Source organism: Rhinoraja longicauda, chromosome 2 (genome assembly GCF_053455715.1).
Source record: "Rhinoraja longicauda isolate Sanriku21f chromosome 2, sRhiLon1.1, whole genome shotgun sequence".
Lineage (NCBI taxonomy): Eukaryota > Metazoa > Chordata > Chondrichthyes > Rajiformes > Arhynchobatidae > Rhinoraja > Rhinoraja longicauda.
The window spans coordinates 75,139,543-75,160,891 of NC_135954.1; the positions used below are offsets into that span (position 1 = coordinate 75,139,543).

Sequence of the window (21,349 nt, forward strand, 5' to 3'; positions counted from 1 at the left end):
TACAAAATTATGAGAAGCATACATGGGATGGAAATTGAGACACTTTCCCCCGCACAGAGATGTCCGAACCACAGTTTAAAATAGGAGTCTGAGATATAGGGGAAATCAGAGGATTTTTTTCCACCCAAAAGGGTGGTTGCAATCTGGAATGCATTGTGTGAGGTGCTAGTGGAGGCAGGTAATTTCACAACAAAAATTAAAAGGTATCTCGACAGCCACTCGAGTAATCAAAGGATGGCCACGGACCATTTGCTGGTATATAGTATAGATGGGTACTTGACAATCAGCAATGCCATGCAGTTTCTGTGCTGTATCACACTACGGCTTTAATGCAAAGACTAGTTCAATCTTCAAGAACATGAGGAACAGGGGAAATGGGGAATTATAGGCTAGCTAACCTTATGCAAATAATCACAAAACACTTGTGTCTTGTGTTTGACAAATCCAGTCAAGGTTTTCAAGTATATTACTGGTTAGAACGAAGGGAAAGTAGCACGTGTTATAAATTTGCATTTTCAGAAGGCATTTGATAAGGAGCTAAACAATGGACTTTTAAGTAAAACTAGACCAAGTGGACCGGTTGGGCCCAAATCTCTCCTGCAATGGTGCAGCACCCTCTCTTCCCCCACTCCCCCATCCCCCTCCCTCCCAAATCCATCCTCCCCACTCCATCTCCCCCCCCCCACTCCTCCCTCCTCCTCCTCCCTCCCTCCTCCTCCCTCCTCCTCCCTCCTCCCCCCTCCCCCTCCCCTCTCCCTCCTCCTCCCTCCCCCCCACCGATGCCGCTGGTCTCTGGGCAGCGTGGGGAAGGCGCTGAGCCAGTCAGAGAGAGGAGGGGGGACAGGGGAGCTGAGGCCAGGCCCAGGCCCAGGCCTCCACCAACGGCCGGCCTCACCACCGATGCTGCCACCTTTCCCCTTGGTCCACCTCAGGCTCCGGCTCCAAAACCATTCTCATGTCATGTCCTTTTGGCTAGAATATAAATATCTATGCAAATTCTTTATCTATTTTTGCCAACTTCATCACTTGTTCCTTCCTGCATTAGAATTTTTAATAGTAAATGCTCATATATGTCAATTTTACCTCACAATACTCATAAAAAAAAGTCCATCATTAGTAACCTGTATTCACCAATCATGCATTTCAGCATCTGTTATAAAGCACCCAAGTTATTTTGTACTGTTCACATTTCTCCCCCTCACAAATATAATGTTCGACCATATGCGGGGGCGTGGCTGCGTTCTGCAGCTGCGGCTCACCGGCAGTCTCTCTGTCTTTTTTTTGTTTTTGTCTATTGTCATCGTTTAAATGTACGTTTTGATTTATTTTTAACTCTGTTTATGTGGGGGGTGGTGGGGGAGTGGGAGAAACCTTTTTTTCTAATCTCCTCCTCAACGGAGATGCGACCTTTATCGCGTCGTATCTCCGTTCGCGCTACGGCCTAACACCGTGGAGTCGGCGGCCTCCAGCTGGGATCGACCTTGAAGACTCCAGTAGCAGGGCCTGGACATACCATCTCGGAGGCTTCGGCCGTGGGCCCTGCAGACCGCAACATCTGGAGTTCGCAGGTCCCTGGCTGGCGACCGGCTTTCGGGAGCTCCAGCCATAGCAGCTTCGACCGCCCCGGAGCGCGAGGTTTGATCGACCCGCTTGCAGGCACGTACAGGCTCGCACGTGGGGGCTTCAAAAGTCGGGAGCCTCGGTCGCCTCGTGACACCACGGGAGAAGAATGAGGAGGAGATAAGACTTTTCTTTGCCTTCCATCACAGTGAGGGTGTGCCTGGAGCAATCACTGTGATGGCTGTTTGTGTTAAAAATTGTAATTGTGTGTCTTGTGTTCTTTATTGTCTACTGCCGGACCCTGACGTGAGAGGACGCTGGCGCTATTTGTTCGCCGCTTCTCCGTCAGGACAGTTCGTCTGTTTGTTTTTATGTCATGACTGTTTTGTAAAGCGTCTTTGAGCACTTGGAAAAGCGCTATATAAAATAAATGTTTATTATTATATAAACAGAGAATTACTGGAGTAATAATTTACTAATTTATGCATATTTGCTTTATGCATTTGACAGCAGTTATAAAAAACAACTTTTAACAGAGTATTGCAACGCTAATTAAATATCAGCCGCCACACTTAATTTTGTGCAAACTTGATACATCAAATTAATAACAATCAAAATAAACACTATTTATGAATTACCGATTTTTATCTGTTGAAGTTCTTCTAAAAATGAAAATCAAATTTTGCAATAACTTTTCAAAACCATAACCTGAAATAGGTTAACATTTTTGGTGATGCCGTGACATCCAGTGGAGAACACGAGCTCTGCTTGCTACACCCTTCTTATAGCTTAAAGCATCTCTGCCTAGAAATAAGCAATGACATCCTATTTCTATGAAAAATAAAAAGGAATTTAAAATCAGCACAGAGATCTCATTTTGTTGATTTTTCATTCGGAGTCCTCTGTGCTTCACAGAGGGCCATGGACAGAGGCAGGAGTGGCCCACAATGAGTGAGGCACTGCTGGGCTCCACTTCCAGGAGGACCTTGCATGGCCTACGCCACTCACTGTCCACATGCAGATGGAGGCCTGCGCAACATCTTTTCAGCAAGAGCCGGCTGGTGCTGGGAACACAAGTTAAGTCTCCTTTAACTAACTTACTTACCCTACCTCCTCCAACTCCATCCCTGCAACAGCAACCCTGACCCCGACCCTACCATCGTGTTCGCAATCCTCATCCAACCAATCCTACCTGGAAATCTGTTGCCCAACCTAGTGCAACACCCCAAGTTACCAACTCTCAGACCCCAATTACCCATATCCCCCACCGCTCCAGCTGCTGATGGCACCTCCAACTGCCAATTACACCCAACTGCTACACCACTCACCAGCAGACAATCCAGTCACCAGAACACAACTGCCACAACCTTCACTAGGTCTCCCACTAATCCCCAGCAGCCAATCCTTGCATCAAATTTGTTATATCCCTTGCTACAATTCCTCAACACCAATTCCAAGCGTTTGTTACTTCTGACACCCCCACCAATCCAGACCTGGCCCCAGCCTCATACACGATCTCCTTTAGAAAAGGTCTTCCGTCACATAAAGAACATTCTCCCATTTGCAACATTGCAATTTTTGTACACGATTTAAATTTCCCTGCTACATACCTGCAAATACTCTTTGGTATTGGTGTTGACTTTGCAGACACCAACCAATTTCTAGGCCTACTTTCTTAATGTGAAGTCCAGTTTGTTTTGTTTACTATGTATCACCGTTTAAGTTGTACGTGGAACAGACCAGGGCTGGTGACACATCACAAGCACAACAATAAACTCAGAAACAAGGTACACAATTACAGACTTTAATATGGTTTTTTTAAAATTGTATAGCTCACATTTTTATTTCTATTCCATAAATTTAAGTTAAAAAAATCGGAGAACAATATCTTGGCCACAGCATCAGGTCTTTTGCAAACACTGGTGACAAGATTACAGCTCAAAGGCAGGATCGGGACAAAGTGCTCATTGCTGACGTTGAATCTGAACTGGGAAAGAACAACATGACAATCAAGGGTTTCCCTGTTTGTGTTACAAAAAAGGCAGGATTTAAATTGGAACAATATGAAGAAAATATATGTGTAAGAAAGAACTGCAGATGCTGATTTAAACTGAAAGACACAAAAAGCTGAAGTAACTCAGTGGGACAAGCAGCATCTTTGGAGAGAGGGAATGGGTGACATTTCAGGTCGAGACCCTTCTTCAGTGAATGCACATTTCTTCCTCATAACTTAATCCCCCGAGTCCATGTAATATTACAGTGAATCCATGGTCTATTCCCTCCAAAGTCATTAATTTTCCTACGGTTGAGCTGTAATCTTCAATGCAGATATTTTCTAACTGGTCTTTGTGAGACTCTGAGGTTTTCCCAACCTGCATACGTTCTTCCAGGTTTACTGTTCTTGCATACCTCCTCCAGAAGGCATTTCCATTTTATTCCCTTCACTTCCAATGGTGATCGCATTTCTCCACCACAATCACCTCATTCACTACAATCTCATGCTCCATCATCCCACCCTACTCGCCTTGATCATCTACTTGACCACAAGCAATGCTCTTCTTCCTGAACACTAATCCCACAAACCCTCCTTCCTGCAGTAAGTGTTCTATAGTTTTCAAACTCTGTCATTGTAAGGTTTTGCTGACATTTCCAATATTCCACGTCCTTTCGAACCAAAATATCCCCAGCAGGTTATTGTATCAGTTCAAATACCTCTGCAACAGCTGCAGCAAAATCTTCTCCTCTAAACATAAAGATCAAGGTTTCTGTCATGTTAGTCTTTATGCTTCAGTATACTCTATACATGAACAAAATAAATAAATAATTTTCAAACCTCCACTGCATCTAGCTATTCACCATTTTGACCTCAAATGCATGGCACATTTTTCGGTCGCAATTCTGCAGACTCATTTCATGTATTAATGTTGCTTTATACTCCTGTAACTTAATACTCCTATCAACAATTCTAAACTCTGTACTGATCTTTGAATGATCAGCAAACATGGATAAATTGCAGTACCAAAGTCATTTGCAAACAAAATTAAATGAGAACTCTAACTCACATGAAATGAAAAAGAATGACATGTCAAATACTGCACAGGCATTCTACATTCTACATTGTACATTCTACAGAGACAGGCAGTGTTTGACTAACTGAAGTCTAGGAGTTCTGTGGGCAAGAGCTGTAACTAATTCTGGGCAGGGGGATCCAGACTAGAGAGAATATGGTCCTTCTCCTCCTCTACCAAATTAAACTGGCTGAATGCCAAACAGAAAAATAAATTATTTTGCCAGTCCCTTCAATTGAAATGACAAGTCCCGCTGACCATACCTTCTTGTGTTAGAACTCTTCCATTTGTCAAGATGAATCCCATTTATAAGAACTGCCTGTCAATAGGTTATTGAATGAATTCTAACAATATCTCACTTTACCTGGTCAAATGGAGTGACATCTTGCTTTGGTGGAACCTGAAGACCCCACAGTCTGAACTTGCTGGCTAAACCTGGACGTTGCAAATCTTCTGGAAGTTCAACAATACATGGCTTTTTTAGAGTTTCAGAATTTCCATAGTCGACATACGTCATCAGGCACTAAAAATAAGATCACATTTAGTGTTTATTTTAGTGAAACAATGCACAAATACTCAAGCCAGTTGTGTTCATGTAAACAAATATTAAATAAGGAGGAACGACAGTGTGAAAATTCTGCATCATATTGGGGGTATATAATGTACTTCCAGGTCACCCGGTAATTGGTTTAGAATTTAGTAGGCAAGGAGCCTGTAACTAAACCATCAGGAAGAGTAAGTAATCCAATGAGAGAGGCTTATTTCCTTCCATGGATAAACCAAAGGTCAACATAAACTAAGCATTTAGAGAAGAGGTACAAGAAATGCAAGAGAAGAAGAACGAGAAACGCAAGAGGAACTAGAAAGGCTCGAGGAGGAATTAATCCTCCTGTTCCAGGCAGGATGTACTGAGGGAGGTGAGGGAGGAAATGGCCTACATTTTATCTTCCAAACGTCTGTAGGTTGAGGGGCAATACCTTGTGATTCGAATACTGAAAAGATTCCACTCTAGTCCAAACGTTGAGTTAAACCAGTAATTAACCAGCGTGTATAAAATTGGTGATGGGAAAGATTTTAGAAACAATCAGATACAATACATACATTTCATAGACTTCATACATTTCACCACCAATTTCCATCCTGCTCGTAAATATACTTGGACTATCTCCGACATCTCCCTACCGTTTCTGGATCTCACCATCTCCATCACAGGAGACGGACTAGTGACCGACATCTACTAAAAACCCACTGACTCCCACAGCTATCTGGACTACACTTCTTCCCACCCTGTCTCCTGCAAAAAGTCTATCCCCTACTCCCAATTCCTCCGTCTACGCCGCATCTGTGCCCAGGATGAGGTGTTTCACACTAGGGCATCAGAGATGTCCTCATTCTTCAGGAAACGGGGTTTCCCCTCTTCCACTATAGATGAGGCTCTCACTAGGGCCTCCTCTATATCCCGCAGCTCCGCACTTGCTCCTACTCCCTCCATTCGTAATAAGGACAGAATCCCCCCTATCCTCACCTTCCACCCCATCAGCCAGCGTATCCAACAAATCATCCTCCAACACTTCCGTCACCTCCAACGGGACCCCACTACTGGCCACATCTTCCCATTTCCTCCCCTTTCTGCGTTCCGCAGAGACCGTTCCCTCCGTAACTCCCTGGTCCACTCGTCCCTTTCTACCCAAACCACCCCCTCCCCAGGCATTTTCCCCTGCAACCGCAGAAGATGCAACACCTGTCCCTTTACCTCCCCCCTCAACTCCATCCAAGGACCCAAACAGTCTTTCCAGGTGAGACAGAGGTTCACCTGCACCTCCTCCAACCTCATCTATTGTATCCGCTGCCCTAGATGTCAACTTCTCTACATCGGCGAGACCAAACGCAGGCTCGACGATCGTTTCGCTCAACACCTTCACTCAGTCCGCCTTAACCAACCTGGTCTCCCGGTGGCTGAGCACATCAACTCCCCCTCCCACTCCCAGTCTGACTTTTCTGTCATGGGCCTCCTCCAGTGCCATCGTGAGGCCCACCGGAAATTGGAGGAACAGCACCTAATATTTCGCTTGTGCAGCTTGCAGCCTAGCGGTATGAACATTGACCTCCAACTTTAGATAGTTCCTCCGTCCCTCTCTTCCTCTCCCCTTCCCAGTTCTCCCACTGTCTTCCTGCCTCCATCTATATCCTTTCTTTGTCCCGCCCCCCTGACATCAGTCTGAAGAAGGGCCCCGACCCAAAACGTCACCCATTCGCTCTCTCCTAGATGCTGCCTGACCTGCTGAGTTACTCCAGCATTTTGTGATACCATAGATACAAAACTAAAAGTCACTTGGATAGTGATATTTAGGAGAGTTTTAGAAAAGCACATGAATATGCAGGGAATGGAGGGATATAGATCATGTGTAGGCAAATAAGATTAGTTTATGTTGCATCATGTTTGGCAGACATTGTGGGCCGAAGGGCCTGCTCCATGCTTATTGTTCTAAGAGTTTCAGGTGGATTCTTGGGGGGGGGGAGGAAGGAGAGAGAGATATCATGGCAATTCGATAGTCCCCTGCAAATTCAATGTCACCTAATATTGTTCAATTCATCAAAAATCATTCAGCACTGTAGTTCTGGTAAATCTAACAGATTATGAAAATGAGAAAGGCTCCAATGAACTTGACAACGTGGACACTTCAGTGGCTTCGAGGTGAAGGCGGGAAATTGGTAATCAGTAGGTTCTAGGGGAGTCATGGGCTAAACCTGGCTTTATAAGTATCCAAAAGAGAAGCGGGTATGGGATGCGGAGCAAAAATAAAGATTACGAGCAGAGGGAGAGAGAAAGGAAACCATTATAATCTTGGAGTGGTGGGTGATTTTGGTAGACAAGAAATGAGCTTAATTATTTTTGATGTTGCCCAGTTAAATAAAACAGACAACTAAACCAATTATGCATCAGGTAACAGTGAAATCTCCCAGACACTGCGTATAGCCACTGGACAGGAGTGGTTAAACATTTTGTTTAAATACAAAAACTTCAAAAGACAGCTCTGTGGAACATAACAAAAGGTGCAAGCTTGAATATCTTAGGTTAGTTTATTATCATATACACCAGGGTGCAAATGAAATTCCTCGTCACATGAAGCTCACAAAGGAAACAGTGATAAATAAAACAGAAAACACAATGACAAATGCAAAACGGTAAATTGGTGGAAGATATCTAAAGAAATAGTAATACTCATCATCACAGGCCTTTGAACGTTGCAGTAGGATGCTCCACTAAAGATCGATTAGATAATAAGCATTAATTTAAGCTATTGTTGGCATCAGTCAAATCTCGATTTCGGTTTACAGGAGTCAGGAATCTGGGGCTGACTCATGTAGTCTGTGAATTGTGAAATGTGTAAACTGCGTTTTTATTCACTGCATATTCAGCAATGTCTGCCACACAACTGGTTTAACCACATTCAGTCAGGTCATTGAGCATTAATAGGCCCCATTGTTCCAGGATCAACACAGAGGGGTTTTTAATTTTTACAATGCAAATAAATGTCAACCATATTGTATATCTAAACTAAAACAGACATTGAAAATAACGAAAAAATATGCAATACCTTTTCATTAGTCATCATTTTTATCAGTTTACATCTATACCAACATTGGTCTTCAGAATATAATCCACCATATATCTGTATGTAGGAATAAAAACATTTATATTATCAATACTTATAACATAAGTATTAAATAAAGTATTAAACCTACAGCTGCAGATATTGAACTTGCTTCAGCTTCCAATCAGAAATGTTAATTTGGCCTTTTTTCGTCCACGCACAGGTTGACCCCAGGTTACAGCAGGGTTCCATTCCCATGAACCGTCTGTAATCCATTTAGGAAGTCAGAAACACAGCCACAAACCAAATTTCCACACGGCAGAAAATGCATACAGGAACAGCAGCCGGAAATTCAATGGCCTCGGTCTCCTAAGCGCTCAATGTACAGACTGAACATAAGTTGGGCAATGGTAAGCTGGAAAGGATCGCCACACCACTCAATCTGCTGAATTTCAGCAGCATTCTGTTTTCATTTCAGATTTCCAGCAAGTGCAGTTTTTCTCAGTTTCACTCATGTTTTCCTCCTTTTTTTTTTCTTTCTCTCTGCAACTAGTCACTTGGGGTTAATCTACTCTTTATCTGCGCCATTTCTGTGTTTGGTCTCTCCTTGTCTCAACCCTCATACAAACATTCCCGTTGTTTCTCCATCCCTCCCAGTCTTCTGCAACCGGACTCAGGTCTGATTTTTGACTTCTCTTGATCAAAGGTCATCAACCTGAAATGTTGATACTGTTTCTCCCTCCACAACTATCTGAACTGCTGGCTATTTCACAGTTTACATTAAATTATAATGCCTCAACTTGGTGCAGCAGTGGCCATCAATAACTGCTTCTGACCATGGTTGTGCTGTGGCTGTGAGGATACTGGCAGAGTGGATGGGGAACTGCATGGTGGGACAGAATCGAGGCCAGCAGTTTCAAGGAGGGAAGGTAAGGGTAATGCAACTGGCAATGGGCTATGGAAACAGTTGATCGTTGGCTTTCATCGAAGTATGATTTGTTTAGTCCAACATGCAATCTAATGCATAATAGTGTTTTATATTTTTAATAATTTAGATCGTACTTTCAACTTCAATGGGCTTTTGTTCCCTTGCATAGCATCCCTATTTTGTCATTTAATCTCTCAAAGAGTTTATCTTTGATCCTCCTCTTCCCTTCCTCCTCTTCCCTTGCCATATCTAGCACACTCCTCATTGTCTGCAACTTTTACCCTGTGCATTTCTAACTATTTCCAGTTCTGATGAAAGGTCATCTAACTGAAACAATAACTGCATCTCCCTCCATTAATGCTGCCTGATCTGTTGAGTAGTTCCAGCATTCTGTGCTTTTAAAGCAGTGTAGTGCCGCTGTGCGACCAATTTATAGCACGAGCATCTGGACATCACTTTGATCTTTACTCCCCACATTACTAATACTTAAACTTGAAATCTAGAGAAGTCCAGGCAAATAAATGGCTAAGTTCACCATTTTAATAAAGTAAAAATTATTTGGAAATCTAGTTTTAAAAATCAAACATGTCTGAAGGATCACAGTTTGAGGCATCACAAAGCACATCATAACTTAAGTCCCAATATACATAAAACAATTCCTCATCAAACATAGTTTAATCAGTGAAATACCTTCTCAGGGACAGGGTCTCCAAATACTTTGGCAGCAAATGGGCAAATTTCTGTCAAAGCAGTGGACACCTTAAGGAGGTCTTGAATTAATTCAATACTCTGGGTATGAAGCAGAGACAAGAAAGAATGTTTAAAAAAAATTGTATTCACTTTAAAATTTAAATAAGATTTAAATTTAACATTTTACATTATAACTCAGGATGCATAATCATTTTAAAGAAATAATTCAGCCTGATGGCATACATGTCACGACTTTATAAGCATTGGGAAAGAAAGATTTAAACTATTGGTTCATCAGACTAAACAGCTACTGTTTGCTGTCCACGATCTTCAACGTCAAACCAAAGGTACCTCACTTTGTCATGCTCCAGCCCATTACCAAAGGGACTTGTAGTTGAAGGGCAATGAGATTCATCCGTACACAATGAGCTTAAGGAGTTAGGGTCAACATTTTACCATTACCAAATTTGAGGAAGGATATTCTTGCTATGGAGGGCGTGCAGCGTAGGTTCACTAGATTAATTCCCGGAATGGCGGGACTGTCGTATGTTGAAAGGCTGGAGCGATTGGGCTTGTATACACTGGAATTTAGAAGGATGAGGGGGGATCTTATTGAAACATATAAGATAATTAGGGGATTGGACACATTAGAGGCAGATAACATGTTCCCAATGTTGGGGGAGTCCAGAACAAGGGGCCACAGTTTGAGAATAAGGGGTAGGCCATTTAGAACGGAGATGAGGAAGAACTTTTTCAGTCAGAGGGTGGTGAAGGTGTGGAATTCTCTGCCTCAGAAGGCAGTGGAGGCCAGTTCGTTGGATGCTTTCAAGAGAGAGCTGGATAGAGCTCTTAAGGATAGCGGAGTGAGGGGGTATGGGGAGAAGGCAGGAACGGGGTACTGATTGATAGTGATCAGCCATGATCGCATTGAATGGCGGTGCTGGCTCGAAGGGCTGAATGGCCTACTCCTGCACCTATTGTCTATTGTCTATTGTCTATTACAATCCCAATCAATGTAAATGCATGTTAACATTTCTAGGATCATGGGTTCATGCTCTTTAGAGACAGTGTACTTTATTATAATATTAAAATTAAGCTTTCACAATGCAGTCAGAAAAGATAAATCTTAACAGTTAATGGGTTGGTTTTGCACTCCTTGCAAAACGGCAGAGAAATAGAGAAGGGAGCAATTGCTATTGTTTTTAGAGAAGATACAAGGAACTGCAGATGCTGGTTTACAAAAAGAGACGATGAGCTGGAGTAACTCAGCAGGTCACCACTGAGTTACTCAAGCACTGTGTCTATTTTTGCTGATTTTTTTACTGCACTGATTGTGAGCCAGGAGGACAAGAAGCAGTGCTCCATTCTCCTACTTCTCATGCTAGTTGACTAGTAGACAGTAGTTGACCTCTATCATGGCAGCTGAATCCCCTCACCAACATACAATGCCACACCTCTTCCCCATTGGTGTTCCTGCTTGACAGTCACCAAGCCCGTCAAAATCACTTGCTGCTGGGCAGAGTGAGACATTTGAGATTATTAACTTTAGGATTTCTAATTTTCCCCATATGCTCTCTCCCTACTTTTCCACAAGAAAAAGTGAGGTTTTTAGATAGGCACATGGAAACGCAGGGAATGGAGGGATACGGATCATGTGCAGGCAAATGACATCAGTTTAATTTGGCATTGTGGACCGAAGGGCATGTTCCTGTGCTGCACTGTTCTGTGCTAATAGCAAAGCTTTTACAGCAATTTTGCTGTACAGGTCCACCATTTGCTGTACAGGTCCACCATCGATTTTCCGGCAACTGGTGATCCAGCACCTCCTTTAATCCAGACAAAAAACACGAGAGTGCACTTGAAATCCACCCCAGAAGTCCCCTAGAAAATATGGCACCTAGGCCAGGTAAGGCAGTCAATCTTAATCTCATCAGGACTTGCTCGCCGCTCAGCGGGACAAATTTGCCCCCTGCGGTCAGGACTCTGGAACACGGGCCTGGCCGAAGTTGGCAGATCCTTTTCTATAACCGACTTACACGGCCGATCGGCGGGTCGAATTTGCCCCCTCCGACTGCGATTCTGCAACCCTGGCCTGGCCGGGGCCAGCGGATCCATTCTCATAGCCGACTTCCAAGGCTGACTTTGTGGGCCAGTATCTCGGCCCATGGGCAGCCCGTTCCGGTACTGTTGGACTCGTCGTGGAGACCGTGATCTCTGTTGGTCTGGCAAAACAAATAGTCTAGAAAGGCTCTGGAATCAAGAGTGCCGGAAAAATCGGTGGTGGGTCTGTATTAGTAAAAGTTCTGCAAATATTTTGCCTAACCTTTTCACAAATGAATTAAAATAACAGAGAAACATCAGAAGGAGTGTCACCTTTACAAAGTAATATGTGAGCCCAATATATTTCAAAGGGAGCTTGGAAATCAGTGCCCCAGTGAACTGTAATGGTGCTCAGAAAATACTACCTGGTCAGCCGGGTACCAAACTATCAGGATTTTTGAAGAGTCGGACGGGGGATTATCAGAGCTTGCCTGTACTAGGGTAGCGAGAGTAGATTTGACTACATGAAGTGGAACTCTGGATTCTACAAAATACAAAAGCAAGGTGGGAATGCTGACGTTGAGCAAGGCCTCAGTTAAACTGCAACTTTATTGGATGCAGCATATCATAGTTCAACAATAGAAAGGTTGCAAAATAAGTTTACAAGGATTAAACTAGGAATAAAGGATTTATGTAGTGAGATTAGACACGTTTTTTCTAAAAATATTAAGAAAGTTATAGCAAAGAACAATAGCAATATTGTTTCTATGTATCAGCCAATGTAACAAGAAAACATATTTAACATAGACACAAGATGATTAAAGTGGTTAGAATAACCTTACGAAACACAGAATAGCATTAATGTAGAATTTGTCATAAATTGTCTTTGAAACAATAACCTGAAATTTATTTTGAAAAAGAGAATAAGGATAGGAGGAAGCAGGAACAGCATTAGACCGTGCACTTCGTGCAAACATAAATATGGAATATACCTCATGGAACAGCACATTCCTGTGATATCTTGTATAATTTATTGCATTCAGTGAGATTTTCAGCTCTACAAATTGTTAGCAGTAACCCACTTTTGCTAGTTTACACCCACTATGTGTAACATTTTTTCCATGAAACCATAGGAGAAAATAGCATTTTACTCTCCATACAAGCAATTAATAATGCATTACCTGACCCCAGAAAGTAACTGGGTCTTCAATATGACTTCCCATTACATCTTCAACTTTTACTACTAGAAATTAAGAATAATGTACATGTTTATCATGAAGCATATTTTGAATTTTTCCAGAATTTAAATACAAAATAAATCTCGAAGAACATGGATTCTAAATTACAATAATGAATTAATATTATGTAATGACTTTTTTGCTGTTTATGCTGTTTTATTACCAGATTATTTTAAATTGTGTTCCACTGATTTCTCCATAATGGAGATGATCTGATGGATTAGCTTCCATCATTTGACTGTTAGTCATAATGTTTAAACCCACCATAACACCAAGTACTTCAGCTCAGGTGTGGTGAAGACAAAACCTAGAAGCAAAGTAAATCATCAAGCTAGAAATAGACTCCAAGCAAACACAGACGTGAGGATGAAAAGGGGCAGCCATGTATAGGCGAGATTTAATGCACTGGGTGTAACATTTCAGGCAGAATAATTGAATGCGAAATACAACTGAAAATTTCCATGAGAGGTACAAAAAGATAGAGATCTTGATCTTCATGTACTGAATTAAAAGTGCAGGGCATGTAAAATAGCTCAAAATAAAAATCATATTAGACCTTAGGTTTTATAGACAGAAACATGGATGTCATGATGAACCTTTGTAGAGACAAGTTCAACCACTATCACAGAGATCATGGAGGAATCTGACTGCAGGTTTTTTTTAAATCACTCGGTCCTGACAGAATAATGAGAATCTGTTCTCATTGGCAGAGCAGTCAAGAATTAGGGGACTCTGAATAAAAGTGAATGGTAGTTAGAATCTGGTAGTCTTGAGCAAGAGTTGTGGTAACCCAATACCTGCATTCAAAACGGAGCTGGATAGTGACATGACAATGTGTCTTTAATTAACACATCTCCAACTTGCTACCAATAGCTTACAGCAGAACCGCAATACTTCTTTTATGATTTTAGAATCACTAGATTTATTTTTTTAAATCACAAGATTGATAATCCCATTTAGAAATTACACAGCAACTTCAGCAAGTTTTCTGTTAATGTCAATGCAAGAATTATACATCAAACAATGTCAATTGTACTTCTATTCACATTTGACCCATTATTTCTCAATATTAGCACGTGATAAAAGAATATAGACACAAAATGCTGGAATAACTCAGCGGGACAGGCAGCATCCCTGGATGGAAGGAATGGGTGATGTTTCGGGTCGAGATCCTTCTTCAAACCCCTTCTCATCAAACAGTTTACTTCTTGTCTACCCAAGTGTTACATAGCTTTGTTTTTGCAAGAACCAATTCAAACTGAAAAATGGTGCTCCAGGTGCTTTATTTACTGTAGTCCCGACCCAAAACGTGGCCTATCCATCCCCTCTACAGATGTTGCATGACATTTTACAATGTTACTCCAGCTCGTTGTGTTTTATCCTATATTACATTCCCTGCTAAGACAATGCATCTTTATTTTACATGTTACCATTGTTACCACTAGCTTACAGCAGCATTGCTGTACTCCGATTTGGTGCATTCAATAACCCTGGTAGACGAGGCGGGCACGGTGGCGCAGCCTTACAGTTGCTGCCTTACAGGTCCGGGTTCGATCCTGACTGCAGGTGCTGTCTGTATGAAGTTTACATGTTCTCCCCGTGACATGCGTGGGTTTTCTCCGGGTGCTCGGGTTTCTTCCCACACTCCAAAGACGTACAGGTTTGAAGACTAATTGGCTTGTTAAAATTGTAATAAATATTAAGTGCCAGTTTTATCCAAGACAGCCATGTTAAATAGCTGATTCCAGAATCTATCAGCTGAGAAAATGCAAGTAGTGCTGTTCTACAACTCATAACTCAGGTAAATGACTCCTTTAAAACAGTTGCATTATACATCAGAATTACGCATTTGTCACCTTGTTCCTCATATAACAGCCTATCATTTTATATCCATCGTGTGAAATACGCTTTGTCCCCAATTCTCTGCACACCTTGGCTTCGCCAACATTTGCAGTCAGAGGTTAACAAACTTAAGCTGGGCAATGGCTCTCCTCTTCCCCTCTCCATGAGAACATTTGTGCCTCTGCCAAATATCACAATGCTTATGAATAACTTGTTATTATCACTTTGGAAACACTGAAAATTACAGAATATATGTAACATTAATTACAAGTTATGCACCTTTTCTTTCAGAGCCATTCACTTGTTTTCCATCGTCCATCTTGATAATTTTCTACGGGACAAAAAAAAATGCAGGAAAGTCTTATATAGAAGCATGAAGATACTTATTCCCTAATTTCTCTGCACAGATTATCCCAGGCAATTGAAGGGCTCTAACAATACTGCTCATGAGCCACAATTTTAGAAGGTACACAATTACAAACCATGCACTCTCCATATTTATCCATGACCAAGAAGGAGGCCGTTCAGCCCATATTGTCTATCCCATTTCCCCATTAATCTTCATTATTTCCTAAAAAAGTTGTGTTACCCGATTGTTTCCTATTCTTGTGGAAAATCACACAAAGTAGGCTGCATCTTTAGTTCATGGACTGCATGATATCCTTCAATGAAAAGGGTTATTAAAGCATATTGTGATGAAAACAAAATATTTTGTCATTTTAATTCTGAATTTCTCATAATCTTTATGAAGTATTGATTCACTGCAATCTTGAAGTTGGCATACTATAATGCAGCTACATCGCAATGTTATACCAAATTTTAAGTGTTTGTTAAATTTATCCATGACTTTTTAAATATATTCAGGAATATAAATTCTAACAAGCAAGTTTGAAAATTTAGCTTAGTGGTTTTGACATGTGTAAACACATGTAAACAGCACTACCATGAGAATTTGATTACAGGTTAGTGAATTGTAGTGTATCATGATATTCTAATTTACATCTTGCTCAAATCTATTATGAAGCCAAAATAAATGTAAACTACTGACATTTTTCCACTCTATATCACAAAATTAATGAATGATGGAGTAAATGGACACTATAAATCAACCCATATAGTCAAGGAGCCATTCTCTTTTATTGCCCTTAACATTTTGCATTTTCTGCTTGACCTACATAAATTCCCTGCAATCTAATCAATTTATCATTTACTTTTCCAATTACTTGTTGAACCTGCATACTAATTTCCATTTCTTCAAATAAACATACAAATTAGGTGCAGGGATAAGCCACTCGAGATTGATCAAGCATTTTATAAGATCATGATTGATTGGATTGTAACCACATCTCCCCATTCCTGAATGTCTTTCTTTGTTTATCAAGAATTTACCTAACTCTGCCTTAAAAATACCTCAACACTTTTCCAAGTTCAAGATCCGTACTCTATCTACTCTGCAGATACTGTCCAGTAGAATTCTCAACTGGATTCATGGGTTCCAGATTTTGGGAAATACCAGCACACAAATCTTAAACTTATATTACTCCTAATATAACACACTCAAATTTTGCTTACTAATATCTTGTACATTGAAGATTGTGTGAAAGTTAAAATACACCAAAACAATTGGTTATCTATTAGGTTGGTTACAACCTCAAATATTTCCAACACATTTGTCAAACAGGATTTCCATTTCACAAATCCATGCTGATTCTGCCCAATCCTAAAATATTTTACAAATGCCCAATTAACACTCTTTTAACAGATGCACACATTTAACAGATGTAGGTAACAGATAACAGCCATGGCCATAATCTTACAAACATTCACTGATGCATTTAGTGCTTACGGACTGGAAATCAGCAAATATATATTTGTCCATAAAAAGTGTGTAGAGATTTTGAAAAATGGTTCTGCCATAACTGGAATAATTTGGAAACCATCCTTCAAGAAGGATGCTTTAAAGTGTTGAGATTTACCAAAATCAAGCCAGGGAGGTGAGACTTTAGTCACGTGGATAAATTGGAGAGATTAGATTTGTACTCCACAGGAGATGGTGACGTATTAAAAATTAAGAACGGTATAGACAATACTGATTAACTGCTTCTCCTAAGATCAATAACTTGCAAACAAAGATGAACTAAAGATGACACAAGGGTTTTTTAAAATAAATGCAATGAGTGGTCAAGAATTCACAGAAGTGACTTGAACTGTACATTCAGAAGAGAACTACATACATATCTAAAAGGAAATCATGTACAGATTTGGCCTTGCGAGATTGGTTACATTGGATCACCAGACGCCACCTGCCCAATGGTCTCCTTTGGTACTGTAAACATTCTGTGGTCTGTAACATTAACTGTTTCTTGCTTCACAGATCGTATCTGACCCGCTGAGATAAGATGTTTTCGTTCCTGTTCACCACCTGTTTGTTTCAATGTTTAATGTATTCAAATCGAGGATGTTAACTAAAGCGTCCGGCTCACTCCGGAATCATCCGTCCACCAAATACCAACAGCTTCAATTCATTGCACAGAATCATCTGTTAGATACTAAAAGGGCTTTACTACTTTTTTGTTTCTACCCAGATACAAAGAGATCAAGAACAACCATAATCGGTTGGCTTGTATTCCTCCAACAGGAAGCAAAAATCATACCATGCGCTTGTGCAGATCTGTGGCTGCACTGCACTGCCCAGAGGCACCCAGAGGGACCCTGTGGCTGCACTGCACTACCCAGAGGCACCCTGTGGCTGTACCCAGAGGGACCCTGTGGCTGCACCCAGAGGCACCCTGTGGCTGTACCCAGAGGGACCCTGTGGCTGCACCCAGAGGCACCCTGTGGCTGCACCCAGAGGGACCCTGTGGCTGCACCCAGAGGCCTCTGCAAAGCCCAGAGGCTAGCGCCAACAACAACGTGCTCGGCCTGCAAGGGGCGGGGAGAAAGCACCAACACACACAAATGTTGGCGAACGTTCATTTAATTTCTGATACAAACAAGGATTTTCCCCCCGACAACTTTCATCAGCGGGACATGATGCATACCTGACCCCGAGCAGCAAAGTGCCACCGCCAAGACCCAGGGGGTAGGGCGGGGCAGAGCAGGGTTGGGGAGGGGAGGGGAGGGTAGGCACCGGGCAGGGGAGAGGAGGGCAGAGCAGGGCGGGACAAGGCGGCAATTCCCGCCACCTTCCACGTGGGCGACCACGCGGCTGACGGGGCTGCTCTTTAAGCCTGTGTCCGACCCCGACTGGCAGCTTCACCCCCGGCGTGATCTCCCACTCACTCCCTCTCTCCCACTCACCCCCTCTCTCCCCCTTCCTCTCACACTCACTCCCTCTCCCACTCACTCACTCACTCCTACCCTCTCACTCACTCCCTCCCTCTCTTCCACTCACCCTCCCACTCCCCCCCCTCTCTCACCCTCACTCTCTCACCCTCACTCTCTCTCTCACACTCACTCCCTCCCTCTCCCACTCACCCCCTCTCTCCCCTTCCTCTCCCACTCACTCACTCCTACCCTCTCCCTCCCACTCACTCCCTCTTCCACTCACCCTCCCACTCCCTCCCTCTCTCACCCTCACTCTCTCTCTCCCCCTCCCACTCACTCCCTCTCCCACTCACTCCCCCTCCCACTCACCCTCACTCCCTCCCCTCTCCCACTTCCTCACTCCCTCCCTCCCTCTCACTCACTCCCTCCCACTCACTCCCTCCCACTCACTCACCCTCCCACTCACTCACCCTCCCACACCCTCCTACCCTCACTCACTCCCCCTCTCACTCACTCACTCACTCCCCCTCTCACACACTCCTCTCCTCTTTAAACTCCCGATACAAACAATGCATCTGGCTTTAAATGTTGCAACATCCCCCATCCCACCGCAACAAACAAAGTGGGGGTTTGAAATCAAACAGCTCGTATCAAACCGCGACACCAGCATGCAAAGGAAAACGGAACATATTGCAAAGTCGGCGTGGTGTCATTGCACGTCGAAAAATTACAAAAGAACAACGCAAAACTTACATGGAATCAGACAGTCCACGCCGACCACCATTCAATAATTTAGCAACTTAAATGTAAATTTATTTTTGAATGTGTATTGAGACATAAATAATATTGTCATACGAATCACGAATAACGCCAAACTAGAGCAAGTTTGATTTCGTTTCAATTGAATTTTCGTTGTGACTGCAGGCCTGTTTTCAAGATGTTGTAAATCTACAACTGATCATATGTTACATATCTGCGTGATATTACAATAGGCTTGGACACCTGTCACAATGGGCGACAATCTAGTGTCCCGCATGGCAACGTGACCACAACATAATGTTACAAACACTTAGAACATAAAAAATGTTTCAGATAATTGAAGCAAACTCACTTTTTAATTCATTTTTTTAGGATCTGGGCATTGCTGCGATGGCCAGCACTCCATCGGGAGTGAGGAAGTAAGCCACTTTCCTAAACTGCGACGGCTTTGAAGATAATCCTAGAGTACTATTGAGTTACGAGTTCCCGATTTAATGATATATGCCCATATGAAGATGGTGTGCAAATCAGAAGGGATATTTTGGAAATGTTTCTACACATCTGAAGTCATTGGCCAAACAAATTCCAAAAGAGGTAAATAACCTTGTCCTTGGATACCTCCCTTGTAAGCCATTCATTCCACTGAAGTAAATTAGGATCTCTGTCTTTATAGGTCTCTCTGGCATATGTGCTGAGGAAATGCAAAAGCACAGATTGGGAAATAAATTACAGATTACATAACAAACCAAAGGTATTTATTCACAAAATGCTGGAGTAACTCAGCAGGTCAGGCAGCATCTCGGGAGAGAAGGAATGGGTGACGTTTCGGGTCGAGACCCTTCTTCAGACTCTGGTAGCATCTTACAGAATACAAAGTGTATTTGAAATGTGCATGTTGTGGACCGACAGTCAAAATGACATAAGAACTGAAGGAAGAAGAGCAGGGGACACTTTTATCCCGTTTTGTCTCTCCAACCTGCTCCACTATTCAACAAATTCAGGGATTATCTTCTATCCCAAACACAATTTCCATGCCGTCTCCATAAACATTGATTCCTCTTTTATCCAGGCTTCCAGTAATATATATTTTGAATGCAATCTGACCAATCTTCTTGGACAGAGAATTCCAAAGATTCACCAACCACCACATGTATGGTCGTAAATAATCAACCTCTTATTCTGAGACTGATCCTTTAGATAAGAGAAATATCTTCCCTGCATTTACTATGACAAGCCCTCTGAATATTTTACATGTTTTAATGAGGCCACATTTTATTTCTCATATAATAGGAGCGTACTTTACCCAATGTCTCCACCACGTCAAATTCAGCCTGTATTTTTCTACCAAAGCAGATATCCTCACATTGTTCCACATTGTACTCTGTCAGCCTGATTATTGCTCGCTCACTTAGCTTGTCTATCCCAAGTCACCTTTGCAACCTCACCCCTATTCAGTTTCATCCCCTCACCCAAATCGTCAAAATAGATTGTTGGGGCACAAATACTCATCCCTGTTGTACTCCACTAGTTCTATTTTACTCGTTCCCAAACTCAAATACATTAGAAAACTCTACTCAATTAGATTATTATTTTCTTGATATCATATCTTTTATGATATCTTCCAGCATTTTCATAACTCCTGATATCAGGCTAACAGGTCAGTAGTTCCCTGCTTTTACCATCCCTTCTCAAAATTCTCATATTTGATACCCTCCTATCTGCAGCAACTATTCCTGAATGTTTAGAATTTTTAAGAATGATAAATTGTGCATCCGTTAGCCCCATAGCCACCTCCTTCAAAGTTCTGATATGTCGATCATCAGTTCCTTTCTGTTTCAGGCTCATTAACTTCTTAATTTAGAATGGTGATGTTACCACTCACTGAACAGTTTGTGACTTGGAGAGGAATATGCAGGTGGTAGTGTTCAAACATCTACTAAACCTTGTAATGTCGTTAGCACGTTGCTGCAGTGAATCTTGCAGAGAGTAACATTTAACTTAAAATGCAGAATTGAAGGAGGAAAAAATAATTAGTGGCATGATGGATGAGTGGCAATCAACCAGGCTGCGTTGTCCTATGATGCGCTATAAAATGTTACTATTCACCAATGGGGACATGCCTCTGCAGTTAAAGTTGAATGCCAATATTCATAGTTCAAACTGCACTCCAACCAAAAGGAACATACCACTTCTGGTGGCATATGTTCCGTTCTTAGTATTGATCCTCATATCCCGGTTAATTATAGCAATCTTTCTCTGATTTATCAGATTTGTATTTTCAAAATTACCTAAACAAATTTTTACTTTCATAGCTGAAATGTTTATTTTTTTATCAAGATTACAATATTAAAGGTACATGGG

General features: G+C 42.0%; 1 protein-coding gene across 1 annotated transcript in view; it reads right to left on the bottom strand.

Moving 5' to 3' along the window:
• The window catches only part of stk31 (serine/threonine kinase 31), a 68,768-nt gene extending 47,935 nt beyond the window's left edge, over positions 1-20,833 (bottom strand). The window contains exons 1-6 of the mRNA XM_078423048.1: positions 20,699-20,833; positions 15,242-15,293; positions 13,064-13,125; positions 9,843-9,941; positions 8,228-8,302; positions 4,993-5,151 (exon numbers count right to left, since the gene is read on the bottom strand). Of these exons, the coding sequence (XP_078279174.1) occupies positions 4,993-5,151; positions 8,228-8,302; positions 9,843-9,941; positions 13,064-13,125; positions 15,242-15,293; positions 20,699-20,833 (582 nt within the window). The remainder of the gene's footprint in view (positions 1-4,992; positions 5,152-8,227; positions 8,303-9,842; positions 9,942-13,063; positions 13,126-15,241; positions 15,294-20,698) is intronic.
• Between the last annotated feature and the right edge of the window lie 516 nt (positions 20,834-21,349).